This window comes from Oculina patagonica, chromosome 12 (genome assembly GCF_052425735.1).
Source record: "Oculina patagonica isolate OP01 chromosome 12, crgOcupat, whole genome shotgun sequence".
In the NCBI taxonomy this organism is placed as follows: domain Eukaryota; kingdom Metazoa; phylum Cnidaria; class Anthozoa; order Scleractinia; family Oculinidae; genus Oculina; species Oculina patagonica.
This window is the reverse complement of record NC_135769.1, coordinates 23967145-23983504: the sequence shown is the minus strand read 5'-3', so window position 1 is coordinate 23983504 and position 16360 is coordinate 23967145. Positions and strand designations below refer to the sequence as shown.

At 38.9% G+C, this 16360-nt stretch overlaps 2 protein-coding genes across 2 annotated transcripts; both read left to right on the top strand.

Moving 5' to 3' along the window:
- The first annotated feature begins 161 nt into the window (after window positions 1–161).
- On the top strand, window positions 162–1529 carry LOC144632311 (beta-4C adrenergic receptor-like). The gene has a single exon (XM_078490933.1). It carries the CDS (start codon window positions 585–587, stop codon window positions 1506–1508), a length of 924 nt encoding a protein of 307 aa, XP_078347059.1. The 5' UTR covers window positions 162–584; the 3' UTR covers window positions 1509–1529.
- Window positions 1530–10364: 8835 nt separating this feature from the next.
- On the top strand, window positions 10365–11243 carry LOC144633507 (adenosine receptor A3-like). The gene has a single exon (XM_078492358.1). The coding sequence runs from the start codon at window positions 10365–10367 to the stop codon at window positions 11241–11243; it is 879 nt and encodes a 292-aa protein (XP_078348484.1).
- Window positions 11244–16360: the final 5117 nt, after the last annotated feature.

Sequence of the window (16360 nt, the reverse complement as noted above, 5' to 3'; positions counted from 1 at the left end):
TCTGGAATAAAGTTTCTGACCATCTTTATAGCTCATTAAAAGGCTGTGAAAACACGTTTTTGTCTTCAAGTCACATTAACGCTTACGAGTATCGGTAAAGCCTTTAAGTGTTCACTGGAAAGTTCCACATAAATGGAAAATCTATTGTCATTGTCACTGTTAAAATATCTTTTGAAATACTGTAGAGAAAGGAAAACAAAGCACGACCACATGTTTAGCACGATGGGGGGCACATCCCTGCTGTTGGGATAACAAGCCACTCCAAGTTGCGTGACCATGCCGCGGTCTTACTTATCTCTACAGCGCTACTTGCTGCCGGGATCAGACAAGAGTATCGGCAGGTCAAAATTATTGAAGGACCTTTTGCAAGCTTTCTTTTCTACCCCGACAGGCAGAACAAGAGAATTGGCAGTTCCATTTCGAGCACGTGACTCACGCCTCCCGTGTCTTGCGCCTCACTTAACACCTTAGCAACAAACAGCTCCGAAGAACAGCTGGGGCTTGATCGGACAAATGAAACACATGAGACAATTAGGACAAAAAAGCTTGGAGAAGCCGGTGCCGAGATTTAATCGCCGTCGCATATGTTGGGAAGTTCTACAAATATAATGAAAAATCTGTCGTGTATGCCCTTGATTTCTGTTGCGGAATCTCTCTATCCGACGTACATCACTAATGCTGTCTTCAACGCTTTCCTATCTTACACTGCAATAACACTGAACATTGTAACGATCCATGCCGTGAGAAAAACGTCGTCTTTGTCTAAGCCCCTGAAATCACTGCTGTTGAGTCTGGCTGTATCTGATCTTGGTGTTGGTTTATTAGTGCAACCTTTTTATGTCGCGTCACTGGTCCAGTGGTTCAAACAAAGCAAGTCCGCCGTTTGTGGAACCTACAAAACATTTATTACAACCACGACGTTGTTCACTTTAGCGTCCTACTTCAGTGTTGTTTTGATAAGTGTAGACAGATTCTTGGTGATTCATCTTCATCTGCGATACAAGGAACTTGTGACTTACGAACGTGTTGTTGCTGTGGTAATCTCAGTATGGATGTTCAGTGCTTTTCTCACTTTCACCGATTTGTGGATTCCAGGTATTATTTCTGTTGTTGTGGCACTTATCTTGTTTGTTTGTTTTATTGCTACAACATTTGTTTACTGCAAGATTTATTTTGCTGTACGGCGCCACTCAAGAGCCATACAACAGATACAAGTTTTTGCAAGTGTCGAAGTCATTTCAAATCCCGAAAGCCTGACGGAATCTGCATTCTGTACATTCTTCGTATATCTCGTATTTGTAATTTGTTATTTACCATTTTACTGTATTTTTGTTCTCTCGATCTGTGGATCACGTGTCACTGAAGAGGGTTTTGTACTTTATTCATGGACACTAATGTTTCTAAATTCATCTTTGAACCCCGTAATTTACTGTTGGAAGATGAAACAAATTCGACAAGCTATCATAGATATACTGCGAAATATACTACCAAGCACGACTGAACAGTGATATACGAAATGTTGTTGACTGTTATATTTGTTTTTCTGGTTTCGTCTTTTAAAAAGCTTTTTTTCGCATTTTTTTTATATCTATCAAGGTAAAACAGCTCTTTATTTATGCACCCCTTGCGTAGGCCTTTTCATATATGTTCATATATGTTCATATATGTTGTATATTATGAGTGCAAGGTGTACTTAGGTAAAGAAAAGCAAATTTATTTTTACACTGTTTGTATTTATTAAGCTTTAGTAGGTCGTAAGACCACGTAAATGACACAAATATTTATGTGTCAGACTATTAAAGAAAGGATTTTGATTGGCTGAGAGTAAGACATCTACGAAAAAAGTATCAGCAGTGTAGTTTGGAACATCCCTTGGCAATCACTCTTGGGTAACTTCTAAAACATTCAGCGTAACTTCGTTAATGTGTTTGGGTTAATGACATTAAAATGTAGTTAGTGTTCATAGGGTTTGAAAGATAGATGAACGTAGTCACTTTGAGATGTGGATCGCAATGTTTCAACTTGTATACTACTAATCTTCATCAGGCGATGAGGTCGATTCTTTAATTATGTGTCGCTATATGAAGCAAGTTGGCTGTTATTGGTGCATTTCGAACCTTATAATTATTCCTATTTAAACCGTTCCCTTCATGGGTTTCATTTAGTTTTGAAGTAGGGAGGCAGCAAAGGGAGAGCAGGCAGGCAGAAAAGAACACAATGAAGCAAACTTCCTTGCGTTCAATTTGAAAGTAGGCGGGTACTGACTCTTGAGTACCCTTGTACTGGTACCCTGGCCCCACTTTCTAATGAAAACCCTGGTTCCCTTGTAAATTTTGGTCCAATTTACGAGCGAAAATCCTAGAAAATCTGGTTGAAAGAAATGCTCAATTAAGTGCTAGTTTTCACTAAATTTCATGACAGCTGTGCAGTCTTTCGCAAGATTTTTAAATCTTGCAAGATTGATTTTTTAAAATCTTAAAAGATATATGATTAAGAGTGAGTCCGCACGAGAACCATGCAGGCGAGTCTACAGCGCATCTCACTGATTTCCCTCAAATTTGGCACACTTGTGTAACTTCACTAGTACATTAACCATGTACAATATTTTGGTTCAATTGTTTATTGTTTGGAGAAATGTCAATCAAACTGTCAGACAGTGGAAAGTACTTAAATTTGACCTAAAAATATTCACCATGTTTGATCCCCTGCTACATGCTAAATATAAAAAGAAATGATACGAAACTTTTACATAAGACAAATCAAGTCCCGAACAATAGAAAAACGTTCAGTAAACTTGTGTCATTTGCTGCGTTTGGCTGAAAGCAAAATTCCAAATCTCCTTATTCAATTCGTATCAAAAAAGTGGGGTTTCAAAAGTCGTTGTTTGTAGACATGCGGCGTTTCTTCAATCGAATTTGAAAGTATCAATAGATTGCCAAGTAAATGGTGTCCCTATTTTTTAAATAAAATCTCTGTTAAGTTTAAGAGGAATTACAGGTTCGCATCAATAAATGGTGTTAACTTCGTGACAATATGCAAATGAGCTCAGCACGGAAATCGTAATAAGTTCAGAGTTTGTAAAATATAAACTAAATAGAATGTTGCTATAAGAAGTAAAACATCGTTATGAAGCTTTTTGCATAAAAATACTTTTAAATCGTTAGTAGTTTTAACTACTGGAAGTCGTTGGCTGGTAATAAGCAAATTAAACAAATTCAAACGAACACAAAGGTCATACCGACCTGCTGGTCGTACTGCACCAATTTGAAAGATATCCCCACAAGCAAGCATCATTGCATAAAAGTCATTTCCTTCAAGGGTTTTTGGCATCGCCTTCTTGGTGTGTAAGCTGCGTTTTGCCGTATTTACCAGCACCATAGTAATTTAAGAACAGATGTTATCAAAACAAGTTGGCGGCGAGGCATCAAAAATAATATCCACCGATCATGAAAACCGACTTGTTTTAGAATTCGGTCGCGTGTTTTGTTCACATATAATGTTTCCACTGCAAAGAAATTATGTAGTCAACGTTTTCATCCAGTAAGAATCTGCGGCACAAGTGGTTTTTGGTGCTGTCGTTCTTCGAAGAACACCGACAATAGTTGATTGCGTGACAGACCGACTTGTGAATTTTATCTCAAATTTCATGTCTCAAATTTCACTCTGACTCAGATCATATTGCGATCGTCATGGCTTCGTTTATGTGCTTTCAAGAAGGACCTGACATTCAGGGGCCATGGGATATGTATTGAGTCATCTATAAATGATCCAATACGCCACAAATCGCCATGGCTTTAATTTTCCACCTTTTTTAATTTTGAAAATCTGAAATCGAAAAATTAGCCTTTAATACCGACTTACCGTAAATAATTTTATAAACGCCAGGGCTTTTTAATTTAAGGGGTACATGCGGGAGTTTTAAATAAATATGAGGCGTTTAGTAGAAAAGGGGCATTCATTTCACCAGGAGCCCATGATTTCACTCTAACTGTAACGAAACAAATAGACAAACAAGTATGTAAATATGACGCGTAGTTTGCTCCCGGATAAAGATAGGAAACAGATTTTGTGAGTAGGAGACTACTCTAATCTTTTCTAATGCAAAGACTAAAGATGTCGTTCACAGATTGTTCGATATCGATGTCTTCATCGTCATCGCATCAGGGTTAACCATGTTGGCTAGCTAGCTCCTTTGGTCCCTTCGATGTCCGAGTGAATCAATTAACTAACTAAAGAAAATTGCGTGTTTTTTACTCCATGAAACGTTTACTTGAATTTTGAAGCGAATATATTTTTTCTTTTTTTATTGAGGAGGGGGGGAGTGATGGGGGGAGCAGGGGTGTGTATTAGACACGGGACGTTTATTAGTAGAGGCCTCTAATACAAATTTTACACATCAGGGGGAGGCGTTCATTTGAGAGTGGGGCGTTTATTAAATCATTTACAGTATTTCACTCATTTACATTTATTCTAAGGATTGCCTACAGGAAAGATAAAATAGAACGAAAGAGTATGATTTTGAGTGTCATTGAAAACGAACTTTCAACAACCTGGTCAAGGCAAAGACGAATCATGAGTTGTAAAAAGGCACGCTGATCTACACTTATACAAACATTTAATTCCGTCGATACGTCGGTCCGTCATTCTAGCTTTAAATTAGGAAATCAGTAGGAGCACTATCAGAGATACAGGTGATTCCAAATTTGTTGAAATTGTTCTGGATCCTTGTTCCCAGGGTCTTCGTTCCCCTAAACCAGCGGTTGATAAACGAGTTTAGATATTAAATTTCGTTCCAAGAACTTGCGCATTTTCCGTCAGCCTTGACCGAACTGGGCCGTCCTCTGCCCTCTGGGCCATTTATGGTTCCGGTTTAATTGTGCGCATGCACCGGAGACTTGAGATGGAATGATCCGTTCTCGCTCCCAGAGTCTACGGTCCTTCTGTTCTGCGCCAGGGATCGAGACCTCTGCCGTTAATGTCTGTTAAGCTACGCAACGAATCATAGGCGTACGGGCAATTTTTTGCCAGGGGGGGCGGTGAGACATTTGCCCAAAAAATTTTCGCAAGTTGCCCAAATTTTCGCGAAACAGTCAAGAAGAAATAAGGGTCATACGATTTACTAACATAGGCTTACAGACCTTACAAATGAAGTGAAAAATTCTTACATAAGAATCTATCATATCAGCTCATAAAACATGTTAAAAGAAATAGCTGTCTCTACCATTTCGACGGCCGAAGATGTCAGCAATACGATCCATGTCACTGTTGACTACAGAGTTGGAATATGCCCATTTAATGCTAATAAGTGCGATGACAAGTAATAATTTAGGCCAAGTAAAAAACAAATGTTTCTCTTACGGATTTTTATAAAAGAGAGAGCGGGCGGGCTTATTTTTTTATTATTATTATTATTATTATTTAGTTGCATTCCATACCTGTGTTGTTCGAATATCAATGTTTTATCTTCCATCGTCAAATTCTCTAGGCCAGAAAATAAATCCTGCAAGGTAATTGACCTATCCAGTACGGAACTAGCGTAACACGGTTTAAAGTTTTTTTGTTCTTTCTAACTTTTCCAAAACAAATAATAAAAAAGAGAGACGGCCCCAAATAATGAAGCGGGCGGGGACAAAAACATTTGTTTTGTTTTTTTACTTGGCCATACTGAAACGTTGTCGCCCCATCAGGTGCTGTTTTCAATCTGCGCAACGCACTGAATGCGGATCGTTCTGCAGAACACGATGTAGCAGGTATCATTGCATGGATATGAACCACGTAAGGAAACTCTAAAAACTTATCAAATAGATCATTCCCTTGCATTGTCTACAGCATTTCTGAAACAGTTATGTAGCCTAATCCGCGCATACGACGAAAACTCACGCACATTTTCTGCTCGGCGTCCAGAATCTCACCGTCGAAAAAACTACAAATATGTATATCAACAAATGGTTCCTTTCACTATTAATCAGAAGCTCATCAGGTGCTAAGCAACCACTGTCTCATGTGAATTTAGTTAACTGGCTTAAACACGCCGTCTTTAGGTTAAAATAGAAAATATTTATCTCTTCGAAAAAAAACTTCTTAAAAACTGGCTTTGCCCAAATTTTCTCTTGCTGCCCAAAAAATCTGAGTTGCCCAAAATTTGGGGGGGCTGCAGCCCCCCCTGCCCCCCGGCCCGTACGCCTATGCAACGAATTGAAGGCGGGGTTTGGCTGGGAATGAAAAGGAATAAGGCACCAGCGGAGTGGCCCCGAGGCGAAAGCGGAAACCCGACTGAGAGGTAAGTGCTTGGACGGTTGCTATAGAAAACGGCTCCACATCGAGGCCCTTATAAGTCACACTAGGGCTTTCCACAAGTTGCTCGGCAACTTTTTGGCATTTTTTCATGTTTCGAGCAACTTTTTCCCCTTGGAGCAACTTTTTTGCTCTCGAGCAACTTGTTGCATTTTGAGCAATTTCCTGACCGAAGATTTCCGAAGATTATACGAGTGCTGTTCTAAGGCAAAACGAACGTTTCCGAAGACTTACGACGTTTGCCGAAGATTTTCGAGGGACATCTGAAGACGTTTCAACATTCGGCTCATTCTGTATATATATCTTATTAACCACGCGCGAGGGCTGTACTGGGCGAATATTGGCCCGAGGTCTTGACAGTACGGATCGAGCGCAGCGAGGTCCGTACAAAAAAGACCGAGGGCCAATATTCGCCCAGTACGGTCCCAAGCAGGCTTGGTTAATAAGAGATTTATTACACGACTGGAAACTTTGTGTAGTGAGAATTGCTACCTAGTAGATGTCGTGGAAAACAATGTGCGGCAAAACTTTTACGCGCGCTAAAGAAGTTATATATATTTCTGTGTAAGCCGGGTCATTTCATTTTCAAAGCAATAAAAACTCGGAAAAAATTTTGCAAAAAACAAATCTTGCAAAAATCTTGCGCTAAATCGCCCGGGAATTAGTGCGGGATCATCCGGGACAAAACCCGGTCCGATACTTGGAAAATATCGGCCCTCGCGGGACCGGAAATTAAGTAATCTGATTGGCTGATTTAGTTATTGGCCCTCGGACCGCCTCAGTCGTGTAATAAAAAACATTACACAACTCGTTAGCAAACATGACGTCATCAAGATCTTCACGATTTTTCCCAGTTAAAGGAATCCTTGTTACTTAACAAAATAATATTCCCTTTAATATGTTATTTAGATACTTTTGCTGTAAAATTGCTTAAAACTGCTTTGAAGATCTTACTCTCAAAGGGAAATTAGCATATATTTAGAAAAAAATTCTTTTGGTTAGAAGTAGCGTTTTGGATTTTTTGGAGCAACTTTCGAGCAACCTTTATTATATGAAGCAACGTTTTTGGATTTTTGGAGCAACTTTTTGAGATATTACGGGCAACTTTTTGGGAAATCTCGAGCAACTTGTGGAAAGCCCTAAGTCGCACTGCCCGAAGCCATTGGAGAGCACGGATGAAAGAAAGAAGGATATAGTGAAGGCTAGAGCAACGAAAAAGAAACTACTTGCAGCAAGCGAGCAGAATGCAAATATACGCGTCAGCATGACGACATGTCGACAGCGCACGAAAGACATGATCCACGAGGGCGAGGCTGCACCAGGCACGAACTCAAACCAGTTTAAATTCGTGCGACTGATCGCAGTGACAAAATGAGTGAAAGCAGCCTTGTCGCAGCGTGTGTGCACTTCTGCGACAAAATATAAACTAACCAATGAGAGTGCTTCATGTATTGAATTCAAAAACTAGTTTACATTCTCCCTCTTCCAAATTCGCTGCAGGTGCACCGAACAAACGCCTTGTTGCAGGGACTTTTTGAAGTAGTACACACGAAGCGATTTGTCGCAGAGAACCTCACTTAAGGTTTATTAGTACTTCATTAGTGTTTTCATTAATTTGAAAGTAATATTGTTTATAAGCTACTTTAACTTTTTCATATATCACATTGATCTGCAATATGGTACGAACAGGAGCTAGAGAGATGGTGGATATAACCCCAGTGTATAAAGATTGAGTGAAGTCCAATTGGGTATGTAATTATACGCGTTATTAACAAAATCGAACTGCGCGGTCGTTCGATTTTGTTAACAAGGCCTTTGAAAGACCTTTCAATTGGCATGAATGGTTTTGACATCCACACTATAAATCAAACATTCAGTTAGGGAAGCAACATTATTTTTTTGGAGGAGTGGCCAAGTGGGATCAAAAATCCTGAAAAAAAAAATTGTTTGCAATAGCAAAATGCCCACATAAATTGTTTGAAGACATCAAAAAACATTGTCTGCAGAAAGATGCAGCTGGAAAAATTGTTTGGACAGAGAGCGCCACGGAAAGAAATCGTCTGTACTGTACTATACTACGCTTCGAGTAAAACAATGGTCCATTCCAGCGTTTCGATCGAGCACTGAGGCAAGTCTTGAGAGACTGGGTACTAGTCCAAAACAACATGGCGCCGATGGCGCCCGGGTGAAAAGTAACTTACCAGGCTTATGAAAATGTGAAGTACTGAGGCCATCGCTTACGAGACAAGTGGAAACTAAATCCTTGCAGAATTGTTTGTGAACATTATAACTACCAGGTAGACAGGAGTGAGCGACGTTTTCTCTTTCCAATCTGCACGTGAAGATACGCTTGAATTCGATCGATGATGAACATGTCAAGTGGCTTGTTTACCTTTTCTCACGCTGTAAGACTGTATTTATGGGCACTAAATAGCCGGATAATTAACATCACGAACCACTTTAGATGCTAAAAGGTTTATTGGATTTATGTAAGCGGTATTTCTCAAGTCCTCAGCCGACCTATCCATCATGTTATGAAACTCGTTCTAAAACTTTCAGAACTTTGTAATGTTTTGCTCACATGTACCACATTTTTGTACGCTAAAATCATACGTGCCGATTGAACTTAACATACTTTTTTGACTTTAATTTATTATTTAGTAATTTTTTTACAAAATAATGGCTAATGGAACCATCAGAATAACGCCGCATCGGCGATATTCAAACGTAATTTTACCCTAAAATCTCTAGTGTCACGCATTGCCCGAAATACCTTATTTTTAAAATAGGTTTACTACTAAACGTGAGAGCGATGAAAAATCTTGATGATATCATTTAAATTGTACTAGGTGATACTAATTACAGTGGTATTTTTATATGGAAAGCTTCAATTCTTACAGAGATATTTTGGTCAAAAGATGGGTCAAAATTTAGGTATTTTTGGCTCAAAACCGACCATGGGCACGTTGACAACGATATCTTCCACACGTTAAAGAATTTCGCGATAATATTCTACCTACAGCATAATCATCTCAATATGTAGCCCCACGCAAAATATAAAGGAAATCTGAGAGGGTCGATGTAGACTCAAATTTTAATATTGCATGGATTTCATATGGACCCTCTCTTAAAACATCAATAAATATTTAGATAGATGAAGAATAATCCTCAATCAATTCCGAATATTTTTCTATGGATAATCAGTGAACGGTTTTCCGATCTTTTTTTACACACAGCCTATGCGTTGTGGGCAGGGGTCCTATTTATAAAACAGGAACAATACAGGACCTAAAATGAAGCCCTAGGGGACTCAACAAGTTCCATCTACAGCTGCACTAAAGCAACAGCGGGGCGTGGACATTCAATGCGTTGACTTTTACTTTGTCTTGTCAGCTTGTCAGGTGAATATCAGAAATAAATTCTCATATTCTAACTGGAGAGCTTTTAATTACCGTTCAGAGCATGGCCCATTACCTTTAAGACACAGAAGAATATAAGCAATTGCAACCACATTTCGCAGGCGATGCAAAATTTAGTGCCGAAGTTTAAATCGTTTCTTCGAGGGAGACTGGCAACCACCTTGACTTGGCAAAATTAAAGTCAGCTAATTTTCTTTTGAGATAATCATTTCGGAGACATCTGGAGTTTTAGATACAGAAAAACGACTATTTTAAGGTTTAAAACTGGGAAAAGTCAATAAACCATCTTGTGTTTGTAAAAACTTAACTCTTGCGTTTCAGTATAGGACGATCAGTAAAGCTTATTCCTTTTCTACAGAAATAAATTTAATCATGGCACTTTGAAAGATCATGGAGCTAAAAAGTTAATTCAAAGTGATCAAGAGGACCAATAATATGACACATATCATTCTTATGTAAATTTGAAACGAAGTTTGAAAAAACATTAACTTTGACTGACCAGTGAGCTTTTATTTGTTATCATTTCTAGAACAAAAACGAACTCTGAGATTGTGAAAATCGCCGAGTGAAAGGCATTTTGTTCAGCTTCTGGTTTACTCAATTCAAACCGACACAGGCATTGATTGTTCTTTGAAAAGTTCTACCAACATAATGAAAAATCTGTCGTGTATGCCCTTGATTTCTGTCGCGAAATCCCTTTCTCCGTCGTACATCACTAATGCTGTCTTCAACGCTTTCCTATCTTACACTGCAATAACACTGAACATTGTAACGATCCATGCAGTAAGAAAAACGTCGTCTTTGTCAAAGCCCCTGAAATCATTGCTGTTGAGTCTGGCTGTATCTGATCTTGGTGTTGGTTTATTAGTGCAACCTTTTTATGTCGCATCACTGGTCCAGTGGTTCAAACAGAGCAAACCCGCCGTTTGTGAAACCTACAAAGTTTTTATTACAACCTCGACGTTGTTTACTCTAACGTCCTACTTCAGTGTTGTTTTGATAAGTGTAGACAGATTCTTAGCTATTCATCTTCATCTCAGATACCAGGAACTTGTAACTTACAAGCGCGTTGTCGCTGCAGTGGTCTCAATATGGATTTTTAGTGCGTTTCTTACCGTAAACGATTTGTGGATTCCAGGGATTATTTCTAAAGCTGTGGCCACCATTTTGCTTTTTTGTTTTATTATTACAACAGTTGTTTATTGTAAGATTTATTTCGTTGTACGACGCCACTTGAGAGCCATACACGCTAGTGGAGAAGTCATGGCGAATTCTGCAAGGCTCGTGAAATCTGCGCTCGGTACATTCTATGTATATCTCGTATTTGTGATTTGTTATTTACCATTTTATTGTATTTTTGTTCTCATGGTCTCTGGATCACATGTCACTGAAGAGGGTCTTGTACTTTATTCGTGGACACTGATGTTTCTAAATTCATCTTTGAACCCTGTAATCTACTGTTGGAAGATGAAACAAATTCGACAAGCTATCATGGATATACTGCGAAATATACTACCAAGTCACACCTGAACAATGATATACGAACTTTTATTGAATGTTATATTTGTGTTCCTGGTTTCTTCTCATTTAAAAAAAAAAAAAAATAGTAAAGCAGCTTTTTTATTTATAGACCGCTTGCGGCAGTTAATTTGTTTGGCACGTGTGTTGCTGCAACGAAGCAAATTCATCATCTTGGATGAGCCCACTGCACACGTGGATCCAGACACAGAACAAACAATCTGGAACGTAGTGCGTGGGAAACTGAGGGGACTCCACAGTTATCACTATAGCTTATCGTCTGAACACCATCAGAGACTATGACAAGATCTGGTCTTCAACAATAGGGAGGTTGATGAATTTGACAAATTTGATTCACTGATGAATAGGGAAGGAAGTTCCTTGAGTGAATTTGCTGAAGCTGCAGATATCTAACTAATAAAGCATTTTTCCTTCTTGGAGATCAAATGTTAACATTCCCTTGTAAGAAAATAGGGGTCTTCTGGCTCGTTGTTTAGCTATGCTATAAAGGTATTTAAGCAGATGATTTCTGTTGCCATGGTAACCAGTTAGAACAAGAAAATGGCCATATTTTGTCCAGCAATGGCTGGGCATTTGTTTGTTACCATTATTGTAGCATCAACTCAAAACGAGTGTTTTAAAAAAGCTCAAAACGGAGGTGGAGGTATTAATTTATACAAAGAGCACATGCAGAAGAATTCAAAACAAGAGGATCTGAAAGCTCTTAGGTCCTCCACGGACTAGTTATTTACTGTCGACCATCTATATCTCCGATGCAAGCATTCGACACATTGAAGTATTAGTTGTAGATACCGAATTTATTCGATTAAGCGCCCAGCCTCGAATAAGCGCCCACCCCCACCTCCCTAAAAAAAACGACAGTACGAAAGTACTATGTTTGTTATTATTAATTAATTAATTTATATGATATTAATTATGTAATGAAAAAAATTTATTGTTAATTAATTAATCTATTGATTAATTTATAATTAATTGATTACATTAATTAAATATCTAATTGACGTTTACACTATAGCGGTTTAGTGGAAGACAGCCCTAACAGACCATCACAAAAGTGCATTCTGCTTTAATAAGATAAAACACCTAGCCACTTCAGTACACATTGTGCACTTTCTGTTATGTTCGTACTGATAGGTGCATTATAAATATATGCATTCGCTCTGTGAATGAAATCAGCAAAGATTTGGGGCCTTAAAACTTGACACATCGTGAATATTTTTGTTTTATAATGCGTTTGCGAGAATTGACAACTGTACTGTGAAAACTATGAAGATAATTTCCACAATCTGTGAGACCTACAACAACTATATTTTTATTGTCTGTGATGACATTGTAACAACTTTAATACTTGGCTTCACACTAGAAGATATATTAGTATCAAGTAAGCACTTGACTCAAGTGCACTTGAAAATCTCAAGTCGCATTTTACAAAATCTGGCTTCACACTTGATGACAAAGTATATTACTTGAGGTACAAGCTGTCAATCATCTTCAAAATCGTGACAACGCTGCACGCCGCTTTCATTTGGCATGCATTTCCTATTGGTCAAGTGCGTTCTTACTTGGCGGCGTACTTCGGCTTCGTTGAACTACGAAAGTTTCCATGGTCACCAAGAAAAGTTCAAGTAAGTACGTTTTACCCCTTCACACTCAAAGTAGGTTCCAAGTGCACTTAGACTATACTTACGAGCTCTAGTGTGAAGCCAAGTAATATTTCGGTTTGTTTGCCGAGCTCCCCATAGTAAAGATTTTCTTTATGGAATGGGACCGATGGAGTTTTAAAGACTGTTTAAAGGGCATGAAGTATTAAAAATTACAATCATAATGAAAAAAACGTAAAAATGCATTCCCCGAACTGAATTATACTAACGGGTATAAAAACAATCGAGGAAGAAGTTTTGGTAATTTCTTCCTTAGTTTTTTAGGCAGGTGTTGTGGATAATAATTAATATTGATTTTTTATGTATTAGAGACACGACATTCATTAGAGAATGAATGATATAAAATTCACTTAGACACGGCATTCAATAAGAGACACAGCATTCATGGAAAACAGGTTTAGGTAATGATTATTATAATGTTTAGATAGGTATTTTTACCTGATGTATTTTTAACTGTGGAAAAATAAACAAATAAATAAATAAATGTACAAATAGGATTAAATGGAAGTGGAGGGCATTTAGTTTGCTGCCATGGTATAAAACAGGTTTCCGATTAAACTACGTCATAAAAAAACTTTAGGAAGTAACGGATGCGGGGTCGCCCACTATCTCTCAACGCGATTAAACCATTGGCAGGCCATAACAATCAGCATGTCCCTTCCAATTAAAAACAATACACGCAATTATTTTAAAGGACAAATGTAAAATAGAGGTTCCTCAATGAGAGATGATGGTTTTTATTTATGATAAAAACAAATTGATGCATCAACCGAATTTTGTAGTTTTTTTCTGTTTTTAAAACAGTTAAAAAAGGCGTGATACAAAAATTTCACGATGGACTTCAACGGCACAAAAATAATCACCCAAAGCAGGTCAGTGTTTCAGTGCCCTCGACTACCATTCTTTACCTGGGACTTAAACAATACAACTTTTGCCTGGATTTTAGTTGTCATCGTCTCCATTGCGTCGCTCGTTACTATTCTCTTGAATTCATTAGTAATTATTGCTATAAAGAAAAGGAAAGAACTGCAAAAACACTCGAACATTCTGTTAGTTGGTCTGGCTATCGCGGATCTTCTAACAGGCGCTATAACAATGCCTTTAACTGCAGCAGTTGACATATTAATTCTCCGCCAGGTGTCGTTTGAGCAGATTTGTACATTAGATATAACGGTAAACAAAAACGTGATCATTTTTCTCTCCTCGACATCTTTATATCTTTTGACTGTGATTGCTTGGGAGAGGTACGTGGCGATACGAAAATGGATGGACTACAAGGTTATCGTCACAAAATCCCTCCTTAAAAAACTTGCGATAGCCGCCTGGCTGTTTGCCGTGTTTACAAAGGTTCCAGCTTTTGGAATGATAATAGCGGATGTGGACAGCCTGAACCAGTTCATAAAAATCTGGCGTATCGGTGAAAGAGTTGTGATAGTGGTTTGTTTGGTAGTTATTGCGTATTTTTACGTGATGGTGTATACTGGAGTACGCCGGAAACGTAAAATAAACGAAATCAACAATGTCGCCGTGTTGGTGAACGCAAAACTTCAATCTAAAGTCGCCAAGACGACTGCAATGCTTACTGCTGCACTGATTTCCTCGTTTGTTCCAGCAATTGTTATTGCTCTGTTGGCAAACATTTCGCCAGTGTTTGGAACAAATTCGGCCTTCCGATTGGCGGAGACAGTGGTGCAGTTAAACTCCCTAGGGACTCCTTTATTGTACTGTTACAGAGACCGTCGTTTTAGGAAGGCCGTGCTTGAGCTGTTAGGAATGATTAAACCCGAACCAATTCAGCCAGCAGTTGGTGCTGCACCATTTGTCAGAAGAAAGGATCCGTTTGGGTCGGTAGAGCTGCACAACATGCAAAAACCGCGCATGACAACTAGATCAGCTTCCTGTGATCCAGCTGTGGGTTTAGATTGCGTTCACCGGCTAGCTCAATCTCATAAAATATTATTGAGGAGATCCCTGTCAGCCCCCAAGCTCAATGAATACACTGGTCGTCTCGTTAGTTCACAGCTTCTCCAGTCATCGCCCATCCTGATAACAAGTGCTACAATCCATGTTAAAAGTGGTGCGCCATCTACAGCTAGGAAAACTAACCTCGTATGGCCGAATGATGCGATCTTGTCTCAAGGCGCATCACACCCCATCCGTAAAATACAGAGATCAAAATCCTGGGACCATAGTGTCTCTGTTAAATTTGGCAGTTGTCAAAACGTACAAGAAAAGACAATGCGAAGGCCCAAAACAGCCCCATAAAACATGGTTGTCCTGGGCGAAGCGTAAAAATCGACTAGATTTGACGACACGGTTTTGAAGAACCATAGGCGTACGGGCCGGGGGGGCTGGGGGGGCTGCAGCCCCCCCAAATTTTGGGCAACTCAGATTTTTTGGGCAGCAAGAGAAATTTGGGCAAAGCCAGTTTTTAAAGTAGTTTTCTTTTTTTTTCTCGAAAAGATAGATATTTTCTATTTTAACCTGAAGTCGGCGTGGTTATTATTTTCTTGACAATGTGAGACCAGATTCACTAACAAGATTTACCCAAGATTCCTTATTTCGAGAGGCGCTGATATCTTCGTAACTGTAGGACGTAAATTTCCGGCGGCCACCATTTCAAGTAGAGGCGTCAGTGAAAATCGATACATCCAGAAAGAACGTGGAATCTAGTGAGATGTTAAATTTAAAGAACCAGTGAATGGACAGTTTGATGAATGCACCAAAGAAGCGTTGCTTGTACGTGGAAGCCAGCAGTTATTATGAGCTTCCTTTTCTAAACGTTTTAACAAATAAATTCATATTTCCTTTAATAATGGAAACAATGATGGTCACTTAATTTGAGAAATTTATGTCACGGTGAAACACGACCCTGATAAAGAAAGCTTCTCCCGCGTTGCTAAATTTTACAAAACCGACGGCGAGATTCTGAAAGCCGAGCAGAAAATGAACGCGAGTTTTCGTCGTTTGCGCGGGTTAGGCTACATGACTGTTTCAGAAATGCTGGAGACAATGCACGAGAATGTTCTATTTGATATGTCTCCAAAGTTTCCTTATGTGGTACATATCCTCGCAGTGCATGATACTTGCTACATCGTGTTCTGCAGAAAGATCATTGTGTGCATTGCGCAGATTAAAAACATACCTCAACAGCACCATGGGGCAACGTGTCAGTAACATCGCACTTTTTAACATTGAAAGGGCATATGCCAAATCTGTAGTCAACAATGAAAAGATCGTATCATTGAAATCTTCGGCCGTCGAAATGGCAGATAGCTATTTCTTTTAAGGTGATTTATAAGCTCATATGATAAATTCATATGCAAGAACTGCACGAGAATATTTTCTCTTCATATGTAGGCCTATGGAAGCTTATATTAGTGCATCGCAGGACCCTCGTTTTTTCTCGACTTTTTCGTAAAAATTTGGGCAACTTGCGATAATTTT

Coding starts and splice junctions, on each gene's coding strand:
- LOC144632311 (XM_078490933.1), top strand. CDS start 585: ATGTTGGGAAGTTCTACAAATATAATGAAAAATCTGTCGTGTATGCCC.
- LOC144633507 (XM_078492358.1), top strand. CDS start 10,365: ATGAAAAATCTGTCGTGTATGCCCTTGATTTCTGTCGCGAAATCCCTT.